Source organism: Populus nigra, chromosome 6, assembly GCF_951802175.1.
Source record: "Populus nigra chromosome 6, ddPopNigr1.1, whole genome shotgun sequence".
Lineage (NCBI taxonomy): Eukaryota > Viridiplantae > Streptophyta > Magnoliopsida > Malpighiales > Salicaceae > Populus > Populus nigra.
Genome location: NC_084857.1, coordinates 965,291 through 987,396, shown reverse-complemented (window position 1 = coordinate 987,396; position 22,106 = coordinate 965,291). Strand labels below are relative to the sequence as shown.

The 22,106-nt window shown below is 35.8% G+C and overlaps 3 protein-coding genes and 1 long non-coding RNA gene across 7 annotated transcripts; 3 read left to right on the top strand and 1 right to left on the bottom strand.

Annotated features, from left to right (window-relative positions):
- Positions 1-547: 547 nt before the first annotated feature.
- LOC133696285 (nifU-like protein 4, mitochondrial) lies at positions 548-3,901 on the bottom strand. Its single transcript, XM_062118435.1, has 6 exons — positions 3,580-3,901; positions 3,031-3,192; positions 2,765-2,940; positions 2,105-2,208; positions 1,890-2,001; positions 548-906 (listed from the first exon to the last, which is right to left on the bottom strand). Exons 1-6 carry the CDS (start codon positions 3,794-3,796, stop codon positions 838-840), a joined length of 840 nt encoding a protein of 279 aa, XP_061974419.1. The 5' UTR covers positions 3,797-3,901; the 3' UTR covers positions 548-837.
- A 734-nt stretch (positions 3,902-4,635) lies between these two features.
- Positions 4,636-10,252, top strand: LOC133697162 (uncharacterized). 3 transcript variants are annotated; one of them, XM_062119563.1, is made up of 6 exons: positions 4,636-5,162; positions 6,303-7,011; positions 7,864-8,233; positions 8,866-9,275; positions 9,374-9,586; positions 9,722-10,252. In XM_062119563.1, the coding sequence occupies exons 1-4, from the start codon at positions 4,913-4,915 to the stop codon at positions 8,914-8,916; spliced, it is 1,380 nt and encodes a 459-aa protein (XP_061975547.1). In that variant the 5' UTR covers positions 4,636-4,912; the 3' UTR covers positions 8,917-9,275; positions 9,374-9,586; positions 9,722-10,252. The 3 variants fall into 3 exon arrangements, with proteins under 3 accessions (XP_061975547.1, XP_061975546.1, XP_061975545.1); XM_062119562.1 differs by having other exon boundaries at positions 9,374-9,598; XM_062119561.1 differs by lacking the exon at positions 9,722-10,252 and having other exon boundaries at positions 9,374-9,629.
- Positions 10,253-12,205: 1,953 nt separating this feature from the next.
- On the top strand, positions 12,206-14,471 carry LOC133696944 (uncharacterized). Its single transcript, XR_009842772.1, has 2 exons — positions 12,206-13,393; positions 13,478-14,471. It is a non-coding gene; the product is annotated as an uncharacterized LOC133696944 (long non-coding RNA).
- Positions 14,472-17,072: 2,601 nt separating this feature from the next.
- Positions 17,073-19,858, top strand: LOC133695918 (uncharacterized). Of its 2 annotated transcripts, XM_062117895.1 has the most exons (5): positions 17,073-17,203; positions 17,813-18,075; positions 18,159-18,370; positions 18,664-18,928; positions 19,422-19,858. In XM_062117895.1, the coding sequence occupies exons 2-5, from the start codon at positions 17,815-17,817 to the stop codon at positions 19,716-19,718; spliced, it is 1,035 nt and encodes a 344-aa protein (XP_061973879.1). In that variant the 5' UTR covers positions 17,073-17,203; positions 17,813-17,814; the 3' UTR covers positions 19,719-19,858. The 2 variants fall into 2 exon arrangements, with proteins under 2 accessions (XP_061973879.1, XP_061973878.1); XM_062117894.1 differs by having other exon boundaries at positions 17,133-18,075.
- The last annotated feature ends 2,248 nt before the right edge of the window (positions 19,859-22,106 follow it).

The window sequence follows — 22,106 nt, the reverse complement described above, 5'->3', positions numbered from 1 at the left end:
CTTAGCTTTTTTGTTTTTGTCCTGGATAGTTCTTTGTTTTCTTTTATCCATTGTCCAGGAAAAGGAAGAAGGCAACCACAGCCTATTATGCTGCTGGCAAACATGGTTTGCTCGTCGTTACTTGTTTACGGTTTCTTGATTCTCATGTTATCATATTATCCAAGAGTTAATACATCAATAATTTGTTGCCTTGAGGGGAAGAGTCTGTTCCAGCCTCAGATTTTATTTTAGAGGTCAAAATATCCCGGTAGTTGGTGGTGAAGCATCACTCCTTAGTTGGCTGATGGCATATAATTTGTCTTTAGATGAGCAAGTCGCTTCACCGATTGAGTAGCTTATCGTCTTGAAGTTGAGTTGTTATTGCAATCAAACAATGAACAGGAGCAGATGGAGTTTTTCCACCAGGCCCTTATAGACAGACTCGAGAACAAGCCAGAAACAATTAGCTTAGCTAACATGACCAGCAAGCAATTCAAACCATCCCTCAACTGCTTTATGCAATAAATTTATTGATATCAATGGTAGTGGAAAATTGAAAGAATAGGAGTAGAGTACAAAAATCTTTGCATTGTTACAGAAGCACAAATTGAATGACAGAAACAAGAGTGGGTAGTGAACAGTTCCGCAAGATGTACAAGGCTCATACAGCTCTCACGTTCTTTACTCTTGCGCTATAATTATATTTAGTTTACATGAAAACAAAACATAAACTCTACCGATATCGAGTTAATTTGAACCCATGAACTTAATTTGCTCCTGTACAGAAGCATGCTAGAAGTTCTCTTGGATCGCCACGTGTACAACCATGTTATGAGAGGAAAAAAATGGGGGCTTCGACTACTCCATCTGACTGGTCAATGCTGCTTCATCATCTTCAGCATCTAATTCTTGTTCCACACCTTTCACCTGCATGCATAAGATTTTCTTGAGTAAATATAACAGGAATGCAGAGAGGAGCCAAGATGTGATTCCCACTTGTAAGTTTTCCTAGCAATAATAGCCAGGTAATTAAAAAATGATGTTAAGCAAACTCATGGGCAATGGCAATGTAAAGTAATAAAGCAATGGAGGTGGCAACAGTGGGATGAATATGGAACTCAAGAGCTTAACAAGCAAGGAAGCTAGCAGTTTGGAAGCACAGAGATTAAGGAGGACATGCACAAATGTGTATACATATGTTCCTGTATAGAGAGAGACTGGAAGAAGAAGAATCCCTTAGCTGCCAATCTAATGTTTCTCTTAATTTCCAAGACCCATTTAATCCCTTGAGTTCTAGACATTAGAAATAGTAGTACTTTCATCTTAATCCCTTGAGTTCTAGACATTAGAAATTGTAGCACTTTCATCTTTCTAAATGTATTTTTTTTAAAGACAAGACACGTTAATTACTTGTCAGCATGCACTTTAGAGCACAATAATATATCCAGATCACATCAGAAATAATAGCATCAACAAAATTTGTACTTAACACAGGAGAACACAGTTAGTGACCTGCAACACCAAATATCTTCAAGAACTAGTCAAGAATCGATTTATGCCATGGTCTTTTTCTATTATCCTAAAGCTTTATAATCAAGTTTTAATGCTCCTGCCAAACGAGCATTAGCCTGCTGGTAAGTGCTATTAACTTTTGAAAATACGCAATTTGTCATTGCACTAATTCTCAATGGGCTTCGTTCTTAATTACTGTCCCTACATGCTTAAGTTAATGTGTAGTAAACTCACAGACACAAATTACAGACATACAGACCAAAGTGAATTACTATTTGGCTGGTGGTGGATTTCCATATACCAAATTTTGAACTTTAGTGCAGAACCCTCTACAATGTCAGACAAAAGGTGTAATTTTGCATAGTTTAGAAATCTCAAAGATGATTTTCACTTTTTACCTCTGGTACATAATGCATCAGCATATTCTCTATTCCAGATTTCAAAGTGACAGATGAGCTCGGACAGCCACTGCATGCTCCTTGCATTTTCAATTTGACTATTCCAGTTTCCCTGTAGAGGGCAAACATACAGATTTCAATTAATGATAAGTAACAAAATAGATTGTTCATTCAATATTCTATGAACATGTTTAACCAAGAGAAGAGAAACCTACTCATCAAAACCCCGATACTCAATATCTCCACCATCGTCCTGCACTGCTGGTCGAATACGAGTCTCCAACAGCTCTTTAATCATTGCAACAGTTTCTGAGTCATCCTGCATTAGCAGGAGTTGATATTATCACATTGAGTGCTTAATGCTCTATTGAAATTAGTTTAAGATGATTAGAGAATAACCAATAAAATCCTCCAAAATCTCAGTTCTCTCTCCAGTGATAACCTAAACTATATTCAGCTATTTTACAGTAATCAACATCAGCAAATATCTGTTGAACTTCACAGCAGAAGAGTACAAAAGGGATGAAAAGCACCGTTCAATTACTCATAACTCTGATATTTGGGATGGGGGTGGCAAAAAACTGAATAACATAATACATCGATGTCGATAGAACCTCTTATATCAAACATCTGGATTTTCTCAACAGATACAAACCAGCACTACTCCTGAGCTAAACTCATTAAAAAGCGAATTGAGAGAGGGGGGAGTAGAAAAGTGAACATGAGTACACCTTTACTATAAGTTAATGCCCAAGGAGAACTTTAAATGCATAAGTACATGCCAAGGACCACCCAATATGAAATGCAAGCATAATCCTAAGAAGCAAGCTTCATTTTTTGTGTACAGCTGAAAAATCAGTAAACTAAAGATATACCTCACTAATAGCCGTGTCCTTCGCTGCAGCAGTTTGTGAGTCTAGAAACAATGGTTCTCCAGAAGAATAGAAGTCCATGATAGCTGCAAATATTTCAGGCTTTAGGAATTCCCAAGAAGCATCATCTGACTTAGTTATGGTGATAAAATCAGGTCCAAAGAAAACTCGATTGATACCTGTGAAAAAACAATACAGGGTATAGGTTAAAAAATTATAAACAATCATAGCATTACGTTTACCCAAGAACAAAACCAATTCAATCTTACCATCGATTCCATAAATAGCTTTAGCCAATGGAGAATTCATAGCTGAACGTGCATTTGGGAAATCCGCACTTCCTACATCCATCACCGGCTTCCCAGGATAAAACATAAGGGATGATGGATTTGGTGTGGATTGAGTTTGTATAAACATAGTCCTCCTTTGCCCTGTGCAAACCATCACACCTCAGCTTACTGAACTTCACCAATCTTTGATCAACACAGAATTAAAAAAACACTGTAACCTCTAAAGTTCATATCTTTACAGCATACCCCATAATTCTTATGTAAAATCAATAATCTAAGTGTTGTTATTTCGCAATAACTGCAACTAACTAAGCTAACTAACCAATAAAATACATATATTAATTCAATTCCTTCCTTAACTCGCCAAATCTCTAACAAACCATTTTATTACCACATTACAACAACATTATTAAAAAAAAAAAGACCCTTTACATATCTTAAAACAAATATTAACATAAAACATAAAAACTCAAACCACAAGGTAAAAATAACATAAAATAACAATAATTTCAATCATAATAGAACAACCTGTCAAAACGGTCAATTTCTCAGGATGCAAAGAAGAAGCCAACGTTTTCGAATCAGGGAAAGCACCACCGCTGCTGTGCCAAAACGCTGTCGTTGCTGATGAAACATGTATAAAGCGGCGAGGAGTCAAACGACATGTAGTGTTGATTTCTCTGCAAAGTCCGAAACTTTTTTGGTTTGATAGAGCTCGCGATATTAATCTGCCAAAACCCTTCATTATTTCTCTCTTGTAGGTTCGCTTTGAATGTGAAATGGATGCAAGAGATGCAAAGCTTCGAGCTTTTTAGTGGTGATGGTGTATTCGTAATAAAGTCGAGGAGTAAGGGTAGGTAAATTGAAAGCAGGTAAGGATCAGCAGCTTTGGCGGCAGGGGATTGGGTGGTTTTGGACCGTCGATTTTGAGATTATATATTGAAAATTTGGAGGTGTGGTTTGATCCTTATGTTTATTGAAATCTACTATTTTAGTCCCTTTGGATCAACATCTTTCTAGTGGTGCACTAGAAATCTACTAATTTAATTTCTTATGAGATTTTTTTTAAGAAAATATGTTATTTTTGTAAGTGGGGTTTTAATGGAAAATAGTTGAAAATAGTTAAATAACATTTTTCAATAAAAATTATTTATTTTTATGGTGACCCATATTCTCTCGGTCCTTGAATTGAATATAATAACTACATTATTAGCTGAAAATTTAGTTCATTTTTTCCCCAATGCAATGGATACAATGAAACTAAAATTGTGTTTTACTTTAAATAAAATTTTAAATATATCTGGTTAATTAATATATACAATACTTTTATATAAATTCCATTAATTTTTTTAAAAAAAACCTTAACTAATAAAAAAAATATAATTTATAAAAAAAATGTTTTTTTAAATCACTATCACAAAAACAGCAAGTACAATATCAAGCATTGTTATTTTCAAACTCGAAGCCAAACAGAACCCAATCAGATGAAGCATAACAGGTAACAAATATAAATAAAAACATGTAAACGCACGCAACGTAAAATTCTCTTCACCGATATCTAAACGCCACGTGTGACCCACAACATAACGTCGCTTGCACAAAAATCACACGCAATCGTCAAACCCTATCATCTATCTCTCTTTCTCGATCAAAAATTCTGTCCAAAAATATTCCCCAAAACACAAACCCTAACACTAACACTAACACACATGAAATCAAGTGATTCCCAAACAAAACCTAATAGATTCCCAATCGAACCCTAATTTGATGATTCTGACAATCCAATCACCCAAACTCTAACAATTGTTACGTATCTCTCTCTCTCTCTCTCACTCACTTTTTGGGTCTATTTGTTGTTGTCATGGAGGGCTCTGTGGCGGTGGATGATCTCGGAGCCCCCGAGTCATGGGAGGTGGCTGATTTGGACGAGACGATGAGTCGTTTGTTGCTTAATAAAGACTCTAAACAGCAAAAGCAACAGCCTCAAGACCAGCTCGCGCGCTCGGGTTCGGGTTCTCTCGGTCCGGGTGAGAAAGTAACCGATGATGTTATCAATCAGGTTGATCAGTTTCTTCGTGAGGCCTTGCAAAACCCTCGCGAACGGCTCTCAAGTGAGTTTTTTTTTTTCTAATTTTGATTAACATGTGTTAATTGTTTCATACGTTAGTTATGTATGAGAGCTGTGTGAGATTTTCCTTTTTGTTTATGCATGTTAACGGGTAGAGTAGCGAGTGATTTAGCTAAATTAGGTGGTGATTTAGTTGTAGTTGGTTTTTAATGGATGGGGTGGTGTTGATTTTGCTGGGTATTTCTTGAGTGATGGTGTTTTTTACTGGTTGTAACGTGGTTAATGTGTGAATTTCACTTGTGGATGATTATGGGTGAGATGGAAATTGTATGTCGTACCTTTGAAGAGAGCAATGCTTCTAGAGGTATGATGATGGCGGGGATATAAGAATGGGAAGATATTCTACTACAAAGCTTGGAGACGTTTGTGCTTAGAATTTTTCAGGTAGTTTTAGTCAGATTGCTTGAGAGAGGAGATTTGGGTGGATGATTTTCTTAATAATCAAACTGACTTGTAGGAAAGATTTATGAGTATTTGCAATGGAAAGCAAGTAAACTGGACTCAATAAAAGAAGTCTTGGTTTTGACTTGGTAAGAGTGTATTTAGCAGTGTGGTTGCTGTTGATTTTCAAATAACTTTTCATGCTGAAATGCATGCAATGATGTTTTTTCATTTTAAAAAAATTATTTTTGACATCAGCCCATCAAAACGATCTAAAACATACAAAACATATTAAATTTTAGCAAAAAAAAAAATTTGAATTCTAAGAAGGGGCGTGGCTGACCTACGGACTGCTTTTTTTTGGTCTGTGTGTTTGTGTATTTATTTATTTATTTATTTTTGGTCTGTTGTTGTTGTTGCCGTCCTGTTTTTATTTTGAGAGGGAGGGGTGCAGAGGAGATGGGCTGGGGTTTTCAGTAGAATGTTAAGTTGGTTTCAGCCCAAATTTGGGGCCTGCAGTTTGAATTGGGTTTTATCAGGAATTTAGATTTTTTTAGATGCAGTTGATAATGATCTTATGAGTTCCCAGTTTCTCTTTTTGCAAAAATCAGTATTATGAGAACTGTAGGGATGACCTGCTAGTTATCATCATTCACATTGTTTTTGTTTTCTTTATGTGATTTAAGTATTTTATATATCCTGCTTTTTCATACAAGTAAATTCATGTATATCTTCTATTCAGTTTTGCGGATGGAACAAGATGTAGAAAAGTTTATCCGTGATCCAAACCAACAACAATTAGAATTTCAGCAGTTGCCTACTTCATATTTAAGGCTAGCAGCACATCGTGTGGCACAGCATTACTCACTGCAATCAATGGTTTTGTTAGACAATAGTTTACCTGATGGCTCTGGTTCCAGAATTATTGTCCGCAAAACTTCTGACTGTAGCCTTCCCTTGATTCGCCTGGCTGACATCCCCTTGAGTTTGCCATCGGAAGATGGTGATGTTATTAAGGTTGCAATTAAGCAGAGACCACAGAAACGCTCTCAAATTGCCAACAATTCAAATTCAAATTCCACGAAGTCAAATAGTTCCAAAAGTGTGGAGGAAAGAAAAGAGGAGTACAACAGGGCACGTGCACGGATATTTAACTCTAGCAGTTCCAGCAGTGGTTCTACTGGGAAACCAGAAGGTGAACCAAGATTGCAGGATGGTTCCCAGCATGGTTCATTTGGCATATCAAAGTCAGAAGAGAAATCTGCTCCAGCGATTTCTGATTTAAATTCTGGGCGGGGTTTAATTGAATCATCCACAAGCAGCGGTAGATCAGCTAGGACTAGGATGGAGAAGGAGCCAATTGGTAGGTACAGACCAAACAACAGAGTTGCCATTTTTCGGGACCGTGAGGTTGAGCGTAAGGACCCCGACTTTGATCGAAGCTATGACAGGTATTCTGTCCTTGCTTTTCTTCTGCCATCTCTCTTAGTTTGCTTTATTTAGTCGGGATAAGTTCCCAAATCCTGTTCTATTCCTTTTAGTGTGGCATTTTTTAATCTTCTTCTTTGGCAAGGAATCTGTCACCTCACCTGTTACTTTGTTTGCTTGAGGCCCTGGGTTCGTGTCCACCACTTTCTTTCTGCAAGTCTGGTTGTTAAACTTCATAGGTAAACCTAAATGAGAAAAGGAAGGAATGTGAAGAAAAAAAAGGGTAAAAATTAATAATAAAGACCATTTGAACATAGAAAATTGATGAGAAATAGGTACATGTCCAAAGAGGGTAAAACAATGCTGCAAATTGTGCCAGAAATTTGACAGTGGATTAGTTTCACCAACAAAGTTAATCGGTATTGCACTTATTTAGATGTGCCATCTCTTCACTAATTTTGGCTTTATAACTTCTGTGGTAGGTTGAATTTTCCTTTTCTTTTCCATGTTTAAATGCTCAGTGCCCGTGGATTGTTTTCTGTGTGCTGTATGATGGGAGTTTCACCCTTTGCAATGTTTTGATAGAATTAGTGGCTTGTGGCCAATTAAAATGAGGATAGCTAGCTAATCCAACTGTGGTACTGTAAATGAGAGCAAGGGATACCTAATAGCATATACATTTTTAGCATTAAGTGTGTTTATATCCCTTATAGCTCAAGTCAGTAACCTGAGTGCCCACAGTTGGAGGTTGGAAATGACTGTGTCTGGTCTGAAAACGAATTTATTGTTCTTGCGATGTTGATTAGCTTACTACAGCAATGAACTTGATCTGTCTTTGTTGAGTAGAGCAAAATTATGATGAAATGTTCTTGCAGGTATATGCAAAGATTTGATCCTGGTTTTGGATTCAATGGGGGAGGACCTTATGCCATTCAGCCCATGTACACTCCTGCACTGAATTACAACACTGAATTTCCACAACTTGGGTCCACCCACAGGCCTCAGATATCTACAGAACACCAACCTCGGGCTCACCCTCAACATGTACCAGGACCCTGGGTTGCACCATCAACCCCTGCAGGGATTGGATATGGTCATCCTGATACCCATATACCACCATTTAATCCGAATCATGTTGGTGCACGTTCTGCATCTGCCATTTATCTGCATTCCTCTCAGTATCCATGTCAACACCCAGGAATGCCTTTTATCCATCCCCATGAACATGTTCAGCCTTTTTCACAGGTGTGCCAGTTAGGGTGGCTTTATTTTCCTGCTATTAATTGAAGTAATCTTTTCTTTTTTCTATGAAAGGTGTTTTTCAGTACAATAGTAGGAGGAATATTTATCATCAAACTTGTAAGATATTTCTCAAGTTTGATGATCTTAGGCTCCCTACATTCAACTTTCTACTCATTGATAGTATTTTCAAGAGAAATTACAGCGTGATGCTAGGTCACTACTTGAAACTGTGGGCCAACCATGGCTATTTTAAAAAAAAAGATTTTTTTATTAAGAGGAGAGAAACTATTTTGTTTCTTGATATGGCTAGATATACGTCCCTCACAATTGGTTGGTCAGTGATGGACCAGGTTCACCTAATAATTTCCCTATTTTCCATTACTTGTGATATTTCTGATCATCCTGTTTGACCAAAAAGATGCCTACTGCAACTTATGCAGGGTGCCTGAAATATCCTCTCTTCCCTCCCAAAGAGAGAAAGTGGGGGAAGTTTGTATCATTAATGATAAATATGTCTCAAAAAGTAAAAATGGTTTGGTGACTTGCATTGAATGCGATTAGTGCAGCTTCTGTTTTCAATTGTTTGATTTTGGTTATGGTATTGACTTCCTTTTACCATTTATGTGCTTGTACAGTCTCATCAACAGCAACCTGATGCAAGTTTTGGTTTAGCCCGGCCCCGTTGAGGGGCTTGGGCCATGCCTGCACCCTGCCAGCCAGAACTTTAGTTTGAAATATTGATGAGCTGATACAGCTGCTCATCATATCTGAATTGGCAGGAGTGCAGGCATAGAGAACCGAGCTGGATTGGAGCGGGCAATACTTCTCATGAACATCCCAGTGATCCATTCCACCAGTCTCGGTTTTGCTTGAGGGTTCTTCCATGTGGTGAAGGATGAAGAAGCTCAAGGGCTTGGCAGATCAACTAGTATTACTGGACAGGAGCTCTGTTTTGAGCTCTGTTTTGTCACTGATGATGATGAAGAATCAAATTAGGAAGAAAATTGGTCGGAGTTGTGGATGTGCGCGCCCAGTCTAATTGAAGGTACATCCCTTTGTCACGTTGCTCATGTTGTTTATCTTTTAGACTTGTCTACATCTTTTAATATAAGATAAATTAATTTGCTTTCCTCTTCCCTACAGACCATAAGGGCCAAAGGGGATGTGCTTGAAGGACATTTCTATCAGAGTTGGCATGTTTTTGGCTTGTCGCGGCTTGCCCCCTTAGAGAACTCTGATTACGCCTGACTGTGCTGTACACTTGACTTGCAGGAATAATGAAGCAATTCGCTTCATGTATTATAGGAACAGATCTTTTTGAACTGTAACAGCATCTTTGATTGCTAACTATGATGGGTGAAGTTACTTGTAATCTATTCCTGCTTCCTTGCATGTTTTATTCTCGTGTACCAAAAATTTACACTCGTTCTGGATGTATTTGATTGTTTGCCCAGCAATCTTATATGCTTCTACCATGCCGGAAATGTGCAGGCACTGATGCACCCATCAGAATGTGGAAGATTGTAAGCTTGTTGATCGACTATTCTCCCATTCAAAATTTTATGCGCACTGATCATGGCACGTGTGCTTAGCCACCCTCGGGGACGGGGAAAGATGGTGACAGTTTTGTAGACCATTAATGCAGCTGTTCATCTGTTGCGATCTGGTCTTTCTTTGCGAACCAAGCGCACCCTTGATCGGTAGGATTCACCATGCTTGAATCTTGTGGAGTGTGGATTGTCAGGATCGCAAATGCCTGGCTGCCATAGTTCGGACTGTCCGCAGCTGTGGTCTTCTAATGGTTGGATGAAAAAAAAGGACCTAAGCCAACGAGTAGCATCTATTTCTCCTCTCCTCTCTCGTCTGAAGGGGTCTTCCTTTGGAGCCTTTTCTCCGTAACCACCACCCATGAATGACCACGCTGGTAATAGTTTGTCTCGCCGTTTAAAATAACGGTCGTTAACGTAACAAGTGTATTTAATGGATGTGGTGTTTTTAATCAATGATTATTGGACTTGCCTAGTAACCTCTTAAAAGTGCTTTGCACTGGTCAAGTGTATTTTTTTTTCAAATTGTTTTAAAAATTAACCTAGTTAAATGTGTATCTGATTCAACTAGTTAAACACGAGTGAAATACGACTAGATAAACAATATCATTTGAGTTTTTTAAATAAAAAAAAACTAAAATAATCTCATGATCCAGTGACTCGGGCTATTAGCCTGTTTGATAACTATGCATTTAATGGATTTGGATCAACTTATTATTATTCTTATTATTATTATTATAAGAGCTAGTTATATAATGGCAAGGATTCATCTATAAAATTGATTTTTTAAAAGTTTTTGTATTAGGATTTAGGTTTTCATATTTTCACTTTTTTTTAATAGTTATGTTATGACATGTTTATAGCAAATCTGTTAGAAACAGAGTATATTAGTTTTATTTTTATTTTATACTTTTATAAATTACATTTTACATCTGTTATTATATAAACTACAAGATGAAAAGTGTAATTCATAAAAGTAATGTGAAAAGTGAAATTCATATCAAATTATAGAAAAGTTTTTGTAATATTTTTTTTTCTCTTTATTGTTTTGAGTGGAGAGATTAAGGTTGTTTTTGTAATTACAATTTAATTACAGGTTTAAAAGAAGTTATAAATGATAGCTTTTTCTTAAGTAAGATTCAGCTTTCAAGAGATAGTTTTTAGTGGAGGAGTCATATAAAACCATACAATAAACGCTAATAGATTGAAAGTGTGTTTGATTTGTAATAATAGTAGTTTTTTAAAGTGTTTTTTTTGTTTGAAAATACATAAAAATAATATTTTTTTTTTGTTTTAAAAAATTTATTTTTGATATCAGTATTTCAAAACAAATGAAAAAACATTAAAAACTAATTTTAAAACAAAAAAAATCAAAATTTTTAAAAACAACATTTGTACAGTAAAAACGAACACTTTCTTAGCATGCATGATGTCCCAACCACAGGACGTGACTGTGTTTTGGCGCCGCACAGGACGTGACTGTGTTTTGGCGCCGCACAGGACGTCGAAAAAAAGAACAAGATGTGGACAAGGGGACAGACATATATGGCCAAAGCTAGACAGTTAAGCCGCAAAACATTAGACATGCCATTTAAGAAACTCAACAGATAATTGCTTTCCTTCTGCTTCTGCCAGCTTGCTGTCACATGAATCTCGAAACCTTCCTTCCCTACTTCAGCTGCCTCCCGTGCTCACCCTCAGACCACACCCCTTAGTCTCTCCGTACTAAAAACACCCTTTTCTCATCTTGTTCCCTAAGCATCATCAGCTTTTCTTCCCGATCCTCATAAATTCTCATGTATCGAGATTAAATTCCTTTCTAAATTTAATTTCAAGTAATTAATGTCTATTTGCATCAATGTCGTTCACGAGAAACCTCGACAGGAGTTAGGTGATCCATCTACTTCAGCTGATGTATTCACGAGAAATTTCCCTCGAATCTTCGTTGTTTCTAAACCAGGGATACTAATACAGGCCAACACATGTAGATTTAAACACCTCTTCTTATAAGTTGCTTCCACTGGTACACAAATTTCACTTTTTCGTGCATCATGTTTACCAGACACATTCCTTTTACGTGCGTTGCTGTAACAAAATCCACAAGACCCTCTTTCTTTTGAATATGCCAGTGAAGATCCCATGAGCTATAGACGGTTAAAGACACACGTATAAAAGTTATTCTACGTGGAAAAGGCAGGCATGAGGGCTTTGCAGATGGGTGTCTGCTGTTTTGGGTGAACCATGCTGTCTTCAAATCCCTTGTTTTGTCTTGAGTAACCCCCCGTGGTATGTGTATGTGTATATATACATGTACACTTCTGGAATGATACGTATAATCATCCCTCTGATCTCTTGTATGCTCCTAATCTTAGATTCTTTTCCTAATAAGGCATACAGGTAGGTTTATCAAGTAGGCTTCTAGGTAAACGAATTAAATTCCCAACTCCTTGTCTCATAACAATTTGTATATAGTTTGGGCACCATCTTTGCTAATAATCTGTGTTTTTGCAATATTTTCAGGTGTAATAGCAGGTGTTCAAGATGGAAAAGCTAAACTCGCAGCTATACTTGCAGAACTGTTATATAATCCAACAGAATGAGATGCTAAGGAAGAAAGCTCAGCGGCTAAACCAAGAGAATCAGGCACTGTTGTCAGAGCTGAAGCAGAAACTCTCCAAGGCAAGCTCCAGTTCTACAACAAATCCCGTTAATTCTGACAAGCCCTGATTCGTGGATGTCTTAATTCAGTAATGCCCCCTCCCTTTTCTCCCCCTTTGTTCGTTGTGTGCAGAGCATGGAGTGCCTAGTTACATGTTGAAACTCTAGCCAGTCTTTATTTTTAGAGGAAAAAATGTGCTTGTGAAGATATATTTGATGATTGATATATGAAATCTTCTGGTCTCTCTTTTACACCAAAGTTGTGTCTAGGGTGAGCCTAAACACACAGCTTAATCTACCTGCAGCTTCTTGTCTATGCTTGAAAAGCTATGATAGGATACCTTGAAATACTTTTTGTACGTAATGTCTATATATCTTCCTTTGCGCATATCTCTCTCTTACACTGCAAGCAAAAAAGAGAGAGATTGATAACAAGTCCTGCTGCATTTCAGACCATTAGTTTTCTCCATGCTTTTCCATAAAATCTGGGTGTACTCCAGGAGCCATGTCAGTAGATACCGCAGATACAGAAGATTCCAAAATAAATCTTAAAATTTCTGTCAACAAAACTGATTGCAGAAAAGAAGCGCTAGAAACAGAAGAAGATAATGTAATAAAATAAAAATCTGCCAACTAAATTATACCAAGAAAAGACTGCCGAATAGCAAGCTTGATAGCCCCTTTTAGCAACTTTATAATGAGCCGGGTGTCCAACAATCTGTTTCATCGCCTGAAACTTGGTCAGTGCATCAGCTCCCTGAACTCAATATACAGCATTATATCATTCAATTGATGCATCATTATGATCTTGAATCGAAGTCAGATCGATGATAAAAAAAAAAAAAAAACCAACACACTTGCTATTGTGGCAGATTGATGATCTTGCACTTTTGCACCAAAGGAGAGCAGCTATCTAAATAGTTAGCCCATGAAAGTTCCATAACAAGAAAACCAGATGGTAGTGCCATGCTGCAATTTTCAATTTTTCCTTTCCTCACAGTACTAACTGGAATCTAAAGTTTCTTCTTGATATATGGTATAGAATTCAGCTTTTATTATCAAGGCCTTCTCCTATTATGGCTGCATAGCAAAGGAGCTACAGAATGTTTAAAGTTCAAGCACCGCAATGCTTTTTATCAAGTCCCCACATTATCTACTCAATAGATACATCAGATTCGTGTCATCAAGTGATTATAGCAAAACAAAAGGAGATACCTGCATAAGCAGAGGATTATGAACAGCCTATGAAGAAGATTAATGATGAAATGTGGTGCATATATATGGTTCAAGATGAATGGTGATTGTTTTATTCTTAACAAAGGTCTTTTTTACTTCAACAAGCTTGTGTGGAAAACGAACCATCGCTACTCCTCACAATGACATGTTCCTACTCTTCATTCTCATGAAGCAAGTCAAATCCAGCACCAATCAACCACTGCAACTCCACTTGCTCCGTACGTTAGCCATTGGATTTCATTTCCTTATAGAGTCAGAGCTAATCAACAACTCGATCACGTCTTCTTCTTCTTCTTCTTCCATGACATTAAAATGGAATGCGTGAGAGTGCAATGTGCGTCCTGTGCTGTTCATTCAACAGGGTTTTCGAGAATCCTTCAAGGGTGAGTGTCTCAGAGTCTACAACTATGTTCAGGAGTTTGCTGGCACGTTTCTACATTAGGTTGAATCAAACATGCAGGGCCTAGCTTATGCATATTGTAGAAGCCGCTCATTGGGTTGAATTCAATCGCCTCATCCTGATATCTGTCTCAGAGCTGTGACTTTTCCATGTATAGGTTCTAAAATGGTACATTATTGAGGGGGATGACCACCTACCAGCCTGTTGCATTGTTTTAAAGAAGAACCATTAAAAAAAAAAAACCCAACTAATGCTTCGTTATTTAGGCTTCTATACTTGTGATTGAAGGACAAGATTTTGATTATTGATGAGCAATTATTTTTGGTTGTTGGAGCAGGTCTATTTTGTTGAAAATTCACTACCCCAACTGAAACCTCCTTATCTGAGGGAGGAAGAGCCCCTCTTACATTTATTCTACAGCAACTTATTGTCTTCCACTCTGTTTTTGGATATGTTTTTTAAATAATTATGTGGTTATAAAAAAAAACATATGTGAAGTTCATCTTAAAATACAATAAAAACTTAAATTTATTTATTTATTTTTAAAGCTACTACATCATCACAAAGACACTGTTTATTTTTGTAGTTGAATTATATTTTTGAAATAAATTACTTATTTTTTTAATTTAAATAATTCTTTTATATTATTAATATCAAAAATAAATTTTAATAAACAAAAATTATTATTATAATATATTACCAAACAAAAAAATATTTTTTTAAAAAACCCAACTATTATCTAAAACAAGCAAAAATTTTGATATCTCACACCGGCCAAGTACATATACTCTGTTGGGTAGTGCGGTAAAAAATTACTTTTCAAAAATTTTAAAAGGTTTTTTTTTGTTGAATTAGTATGTTTTTGATGTTTTTAAATTATTTTAATATATTTATTTTTAAATTAATTTTTTAAAAATAAAAAAATATTATTAACATATTCTTTTAAATAAAAATTAATTTAAAAATAACAACAATCATACTTTCAAATAATATTCTGGTAATAAAAATGAAAAGTCATCGTCTTGACTTTTAAGATTCTTGTTGAAAAAATACATAAGAGTAGTCGGTGGGAAGAAAGTGTGGGCCCGCAACACAGACGGTACCTTTTTTGTTCTTTTTCTACGTCAGCTTTGAAATTTGAATGACAGAGATGGCTCACCTTCAGTTAAGTGACAGCAGTACCATCAGGATGAATTATTGTATATACTAGTTACGGGTCAATTTTTTTTACATAAAAAATATTAAAAAATTTAAAATTTAAAAATATTAGGTTTTTTTACAAAATTATACCCAAAATTCTTGGATATAGTTGTAACATCTAACCTAAAAATAATATTTATAATATTAATAATAACATTAAACTTGCATGATCCAAGTTTAAGCAGGTTTGGCTGCAATACCAGATCTAATAGCATGGAATGTAGATCTGGCTGCAAGGTCATGTCATAAAAGTGTGATAATTAAATAAATTAATTAAAAAAATAAAGGAAAAAAAACCATCAGAAAGAAAAAAAACAGATGAGAAAAAAGAAAAAAAACTGAATCAATTGGGTTAACTCGCTAAATCAGGTTAACTCATCAAACCTGGGATTCATGTCATGAAAATGTAATAACTAAATAAAAAAAATTAATATTAATGAACTAAATTTTTTTAAAAAAAGTTAATTTAAAAGGAAAAAGTAAGAAGAAAAATACCTACATAGAAAAAAACTAATGAAAAAAAAGAAAAAGATTAAAACTAAAGACATAAGCTTTTTCATTGTGGATTGCATCGTGCTATTCAAAGTAAAAGACTTAAAAAGAAAAAGGAAAAGGAAAAAAAAACAAAAGCATACGCCACGGGTTATTTTTTTTTCTTGCATAAAAAATATAAAAAAATACTAAAATTTAAGAGTGTTAGGTCTTTTTACAAAAATATACCCAAAAGCTTTGGGTCTAGCTGTAACGCTTAACCTAAGAATACTATTTATAATATTAATAATAACATTAAACTTGCATGACTTAAGTTTAAGTAAGTCTGACTGCAACACCGAACCCTAGAGCATTGGATGTGGGTTTGGCTATAAGGTTGTGTCATAAAAGTGTGATAATTAAATAGATTAATTAAAAAGAAAAAAACAAAGGAAAAAACCAATAGGAAGAAAAAAAAACTAATAAAAAAAAAGAAACAAAATCTGAATTAACTGGGTTAACCCTTTAAACCAGGTTAACCCGTTAAACATGAGATTCGCATCATGAAAGTCTGATAACTAAATAGTAAAAAATAATTGATGGGTTTACCCAAAATTAACTGGGTAAACTCGTCAAATCAAGTTAACCCGTCAAGTTCGGGATATGTGTCATGAAAATCTGATAATTAAATATAAAGAAATTTAACATTAACAAACTAAACTAAATGAAAAAATTAATTAAAACAAATCTGGGTGAACTCGTCAAATCAGACTAACCCATTAAACCCGGGATAAAAAAAATTCACTAAAAAAAACAAAAAAAATTAACAAAAAATTTAACGTTTCATTTAATTTTTAGTATATATTATAATATAATATAATAATAATAATTATAACATAATAATTATAATAATATAATATATTAAAAATGAGAAAGTGAAAGACGTGGGAAAACTACCTTTTAGAGTATTACTTAATCATGTTTCTTTATGCTTTCTTTTTTTGTTATATAAAAAAAATCAAATCTTCAGTTTATAAAAAAAAAATTAGAATTTAGTTAATTAATCTAGATTAGATTAATCAAATCATGTGTTAATTTATTGTATTATTTGAGTTTGATTAGATTAATTATTAATATGATTAAAAACTAAATCCATTATAAATTAAATTTTAAACCAACAAGTTATTAAGTTGATCAACAAATAAGTTTAATAATTATACTCAAAACTTTTTAATTAGAGAATAATATTAATACTAATTAAATTACAACTCCTTGACTCGTTTATATTTATTAACCATGTGTGTGTGCGCGCGCGTGTTCTTCCGCTTAGAAAATGTTTTTTCTTTTTCTTTTTCAATCGACCAACCGTTGCTTGCAAACTGCCAAATCGATGGCGTAAATAAAAACAGAACATAGCCTTTCTTGATTGATTCAGTAGAACTTCATTTCAGGTTCTTGCAGGTTCTCTCCTCTCTTTCTCTCCCACACACAAAACAGACATGGACTGCGTTGTTTTGCTTCCTGTTCTTCATAAGTAACCACTTAAGTTTATTGGTGTGGTATCTCCACTTCGAAATTTATAAATATTCAGTAACGTTTTTGCTTGACAAAGCAAATAGATGCCAATTTTTTTGTTCCGTTTAGTATTTGGATGATCTTTGCAATGACCGACTCATTTCTTCAATCTATTCTGGAAGCAGATAATATTTGTTCGACTTGTTTTAAGCTGAGCATGCCCTTTTCTTTTCTTTTGAAGCAGTGAAATTAATGGTCCGGATATGATTCTTAGAATTTCTTGTATTTCTCAGAAATTTATAATCATAGCCTTTCTTGATTGATTCAAACCTGATTTTCTCTGTGTTATATGATCTCTGTTAATGTTGGTAAAATGTGACAAACTTTTTTGTGGATTTGATCTTTGAAAAATGAAAAATCTTGGGGATAAATTATGGAAGTTCATCGTCAATTTTGTAACAATCGAATTTCTCTGGGCTGTCATCAGCGTGACTAAATTTTTCTCTGGTTTTTAAGTACAGTCTCTGGGTTTTTTTCTTCTTCTAATCTTTGCAGGGATGCAGAAGGAAATTAAAGCAGCTTTGCTTTTTGGGTTGGTGGTATGGGTATATCAGGCAACCAACCCTCCGCCTCCAAAGATTTGCGGTGCCCCAGGCGGCCCTCCTATTACAGCACCTAGAATAAAATTGAGGGATGGAAGGTATTTGGCCTACAAGGAGCATGGTGTCTCTAGAGAAACTGCCAAATATAAGATCATATATGTTCATGGCTTTGCCTCTATGAGACATAATACAATGAGCGTGGAAAAACTCTCTCCGGTATTCCAATATTTCTAAATCTTTGTGTTTAGCCCTTTTAAAGTTCCATTAGTCAAGAGATTGTATCATTTTTTGTTTGTCAGGAAGTTGTTGAGGAGCTGGGATTCCACCTTGTGTCCTTCGACCGGCCGGGTTATGGAGAAAGTGATCCACATCCAAAGCGAACTCCGGAGAGTATAGCTTTAGATATAGAAGAGCTTGCGGATCATTTAGAATTTGGATCCAGATTTTATGTGATGGGGTTTTCTATGGGAGGTCAAGTGATCTGGGGCTGCCTCAAGTACATCCCTCACAGGTGAGACTGTTTTCTTGCTGTTATGACGACAATTGTGCTTCTCTGGAGGATGTTCTGCCTGCTGTTTAAGATCTGGGATAAAGCATGAACATCATCCAAAAATTCAAAAATATATCAGAAGTGAGAAAATAAAGCATGCTATCTAAAATAATGACGAGTTCTTTTATTGGAGCATCAAGAATCTGCTGGATAATTTGTGCCCAACATAAACAATTGGTGGCTTTTTCTGCTTTGGCTCGTATCATTGTTTGGAGTTATTATATGTTTTAAGCTCGGTGCCCATGGTGCTGCAGGCTAGCAGGAGCAACACTAATTGCGCCTGTTGTCAACTACTGGTGGCCTGGCTTTCCTGCCAACTTATCAACAGAAGCCTACTACCTACAGCTACCTCAGGACCAGTGGACATTGCGTGTTGCTCACCATGCTCCATGGCTCACCTATTGGTGGAACACTCAGAAATGGTTTCCTGCATCGGCAGTTGCAGCCCGTAAACCTGAAGTTTTCTCCCGTCAGGATTTAGAACTCCTTTCCATGGTTACAGATGGAAGAATGAACATGGTACTTCGTTTTCTTTCTCTCTTTCCACATTACAAGGAAATGAACCATAAATCAAGTTTATCCTGACATATTTTGTGTCTCTGAAACTGGAGGCAAGAAGAAGATATTGCTAGTGAGAAAGTTATCATCGCATACACAATTTTTGCAGTGTACATAGAACCAGTCCGAGAGGCTTTGATCTTTTAACCAGGAGAGAACAGTAACTGGCCGGAATTCCAGTTATACAGGGGCTGCCTTAGAACCTTTTGTTTTTTGGAACTGGCTTGTGGAAAGATAAGACACTGCAGAACTTCCAATTTTCCTTTTGATATATTAGAAGCAGAAGAGTTTTTCGAACCAGAAGTTCTGGAGATCCAGTTAGAAATTGATTTAGATCAACAAATGATATTTGACTCTACTCTAAGAAATATTATTGGTCACATGCTACTTGATCCTTAGAAGTGCTTATGAATCTTCCCGCCTGATTTGGAATCTCTCCTTTCATTTTATGCAGCCACAAACAATGCAGCAAGGAAAATTTGAAACCATACATCGAGACATGATGATTGGGTTTGGGAAGTGGGAATTCGATCCCATGGATCTTGAAAATCCCTTTCCTGACAATGAAGGCTCGGTTCATCTATGGCAGGGTGATGAAGATAAGATGGTGCCTGTTAGCTTGCAACGATATATTGCCCAAAGACTTCCCTGGATAAACTACCATGAGATATCTGGCTCTGGACACATGTTCCCTTACATCCCAGAGACATGCGAAGCGATTATAAAGGCTCTTTTGCAGGAAAAAAACTAGCCCTCCTTCGAGCTTAGTTGGCGTCAGCATTTGTTTGCCTTTCTTCATAGGTTCATGGCACTGCATGTATCCTTGTTCTATTCTTAGTTTCAAACAATATTGCAAATAGATTGGATTACGACCCTAGTTCTATTCTCAAAGTTTGCTACCAGGGTTCACAGTTTTAACCGAACCCATATCCGCCCAAACAGATATTTCATGGATAGTTATTGATCGCTGCGGCAGGTTTGGATAAAACCCTAAAGGACAAAGTTAGGTTTCGGGCAAGTAATGAATACTACTCTACCCGACTTGAAACCTAACCCATACCCGACTCAAAATTTTATTGTATATTATATATATTTATGTCCGCATAGTTGATGAAAATATCATTCTTGTTATTAACTATTGTTCGGATAATAAATTTCAAAATGAATTCTCAAAATCAAATCGGATCGGGTTTATATCTCGACAATCTAGGATATGGTGACGTTCAGCAAGAACTGTGTCAGGCTGCTTCAGTAGAACTTTCCATGTTTTCAAGCATGTTCTTGTTTTTCATGAGCTAGCACTAATATTTATTTCGTTTATATGATCTTGCAGCAATAATCTTTCGTTTTCTTTTATCATAACAAGCAAAGCCACAAAATATCCAGAACCACTATCAACAGAACTCTATTAGCATAAGGTACATAAAGTGAAGGCATCAACATCTTCTTTCATGATTTCCAAAAAAGCCTCACAAACCAAAATACCAGTCTTTGAACTTTAAGATAAGATAGATAAATTATAAAAAAAACGTACTATTGCCTCTGGTGCTCTCACCATTGCTGCTACTGGACTGGTGGGCACATGGCTACTCCTCCTTTTGAATAAGTCATAGTGGTTTTTGTTGCCTTCTACGTTTTTATTGTTTGCTCACTCTACTACTGTCTCTTACTCATGTGGCTTGATTTTGTTGGGAGGGGTTTAGCTGGGAAGCAGAGAGAGCAAGAGATCGGAAGCCATAGAGATTGAGATACAAAGAGATTTAGAGAGAGAGAGAGAGAGAGAGAGAGAGAGAGAGAGATCTCGGGGGTTGAGAAGAAAGGAAACTTTAATATTTAGGCGTTTGGCATTGAGGTTGCGGCACCTCAGCCGCAAATATTAACGTTTGGTTAAGTTAAAAATCGAGTTTGGTTTTGGTGGGACCCACTTAAATTGCGGGTACAGCCACGGTTTAACAAAAGCAGAATTTACATGCTTCTGAGTGGATTAATTCAGCTGTTCAACTGTTCACGTGAACAGCTAGGAGGTGGAGAGAGAATTATAACAGAAGAAAAAAATACACCTGCAGTTATTATTAGCTTAACTAATGATAAAGGAAAGAATTAGAAGTAGTATGGCTGTAGTATGAGCCGGAAGCAGCATGAACTAAGGGAAACAAAGCTTGCCTTTGCGTTATTGTACTGGGTTTTTGCTTTAGAAGCCAGACTAATAAAGAAAAGCTCTTTCCTAATTGCTGCTATGCTTCTAACTATGAACGATAATTAAGTCGGGGTTTTTGAGAAACAAGGAGGTGCAGACTTCGCAGTACAGGAGAAACTAGAGAGAGAGACCTGCTTCTGCTTCCTAAAACAACGTGATACTATAGCAGAGTAAAGCCAAGCTGCAAGAACAGGACAACAACGAGTTCTGTGGAGGTGCTCAGTTGCAGAGGAGCCACTGTCACAGGTTGAATTAATGCCATGAAAGAGCTCACTGGGAAGGTCTAATTGGCAACCAGCAAGGTTGGATTGTTCAGGGAATGCAGGGATTGTTGTTGGTGGTGATGGGTTCGATTTGGGCAAACCCAAAAGGAGAAGAGGAAAGAGAGCGAGTAATAAAAGGAAAGTTATGTTGTTTAGGGACAATTCACTCTACACACACAAGTGAACAGTGTATAATAAATTAATTCACTGTTCATATAAATAATTAAAAATTTTAATTTTTTAATTTTTAATTGAGTTTTATTTGAAAAACCAGTATTTAAATTATTCAATATCACTATATAAATTAGATAGAGATCACTTAATGACGTAATATTTGAAGAATTTGATCGCAATCTCAATTTTGTTTTTGATTATATTTTATTTAATGTTGTTGCACGCTTAAAAAACCAAAAAAACTATAGTCCTTGTTGGATGTATTTCATACGTAATGGAATTCTAGATAGTTTAATGGAACAATAAAAAACATTTTATATAAAATATTATTTATTTCATGATATAATAACAATAATTAAATATATAATATTTAAATTAAAAACCATCAATATTAATATATATTTTTTAAAATTATTTTATAACCTCAATTTCAAAAACTTTATTAACCAAACGCATTAAATTACTTTTTGTTCGACCTCAATTTCAACCACAGTTTTAACCAAAC

Excerpts from the sequence above, each read along its gene's own strand:
- LOC133696285 (XM_062118435.1), bottom strand. The coding sequence starts at position 3,796 with ATGAAGGGTTTTGGCAGATTAATATCGCGAGCTCTATCAAACCAAAAA. Across the intron at positions 3,193-3,579 it reads GAAATTGACCGTTTTGACAG|GGCAAAGGAGGACTATGTTT; the intron begins GTTGTTCTATTA and ends TGGTTTGCACAG. Across the intron at positions 2,209-2,764 it reads AGGACACGGCTATTAGTGAG|GATGACTCAGAAACTGTTGC; the intron begins GTATATCTTTAG and ends CTGCTAATGCAG.
- LOC133697162 (XM_062119563.1), top strand. The coding sequence starts at position 4,913 with ATGGAGGGCTCTGTGGCGGTGGATGATCTCGGAGCCCCCGAGTCATGG. Across the intron at positions 5,163-6,302 it reads CCCTCGCGAACGGCTCTCAA|TTTTGCGGATGGAACAAGAT; the intron begins GTGAGTTTTTTT and ends TCTTCTATTCAG. Across the intron at positions 8,234-8,865 it reads ATGTTCAGCCTTTTTCACAG|TCTCATCAACAGCAACCTGA; the intron begins GTGTGCCAGTTA and ends GTGCTTGTACAG.
- LOC133695918 (XM_062117895.1), top strand. The coding sequence starts at position 17,815 with ATGCAGAAGGAAATTAAAGCAGCTTTGCTTTTTGGGTTGGTGGTATGG. Across the intron at positions 18,076-18,158 it reads GCGTGGAAAAACTCTCTCCG|GAAGTTGTTGAGGAGCTGGG; the intron begins GTATTCCAATAT and ends TTTGTTTGTCAG. Across the intron at positions 18,371-18,663 it reads CTCAAGTACATCCCTCACAG|GCTAGCAGGAGCAACACTAA; the intron begins GTGAGACTGTTT and ends ATGGTGCTGCAG.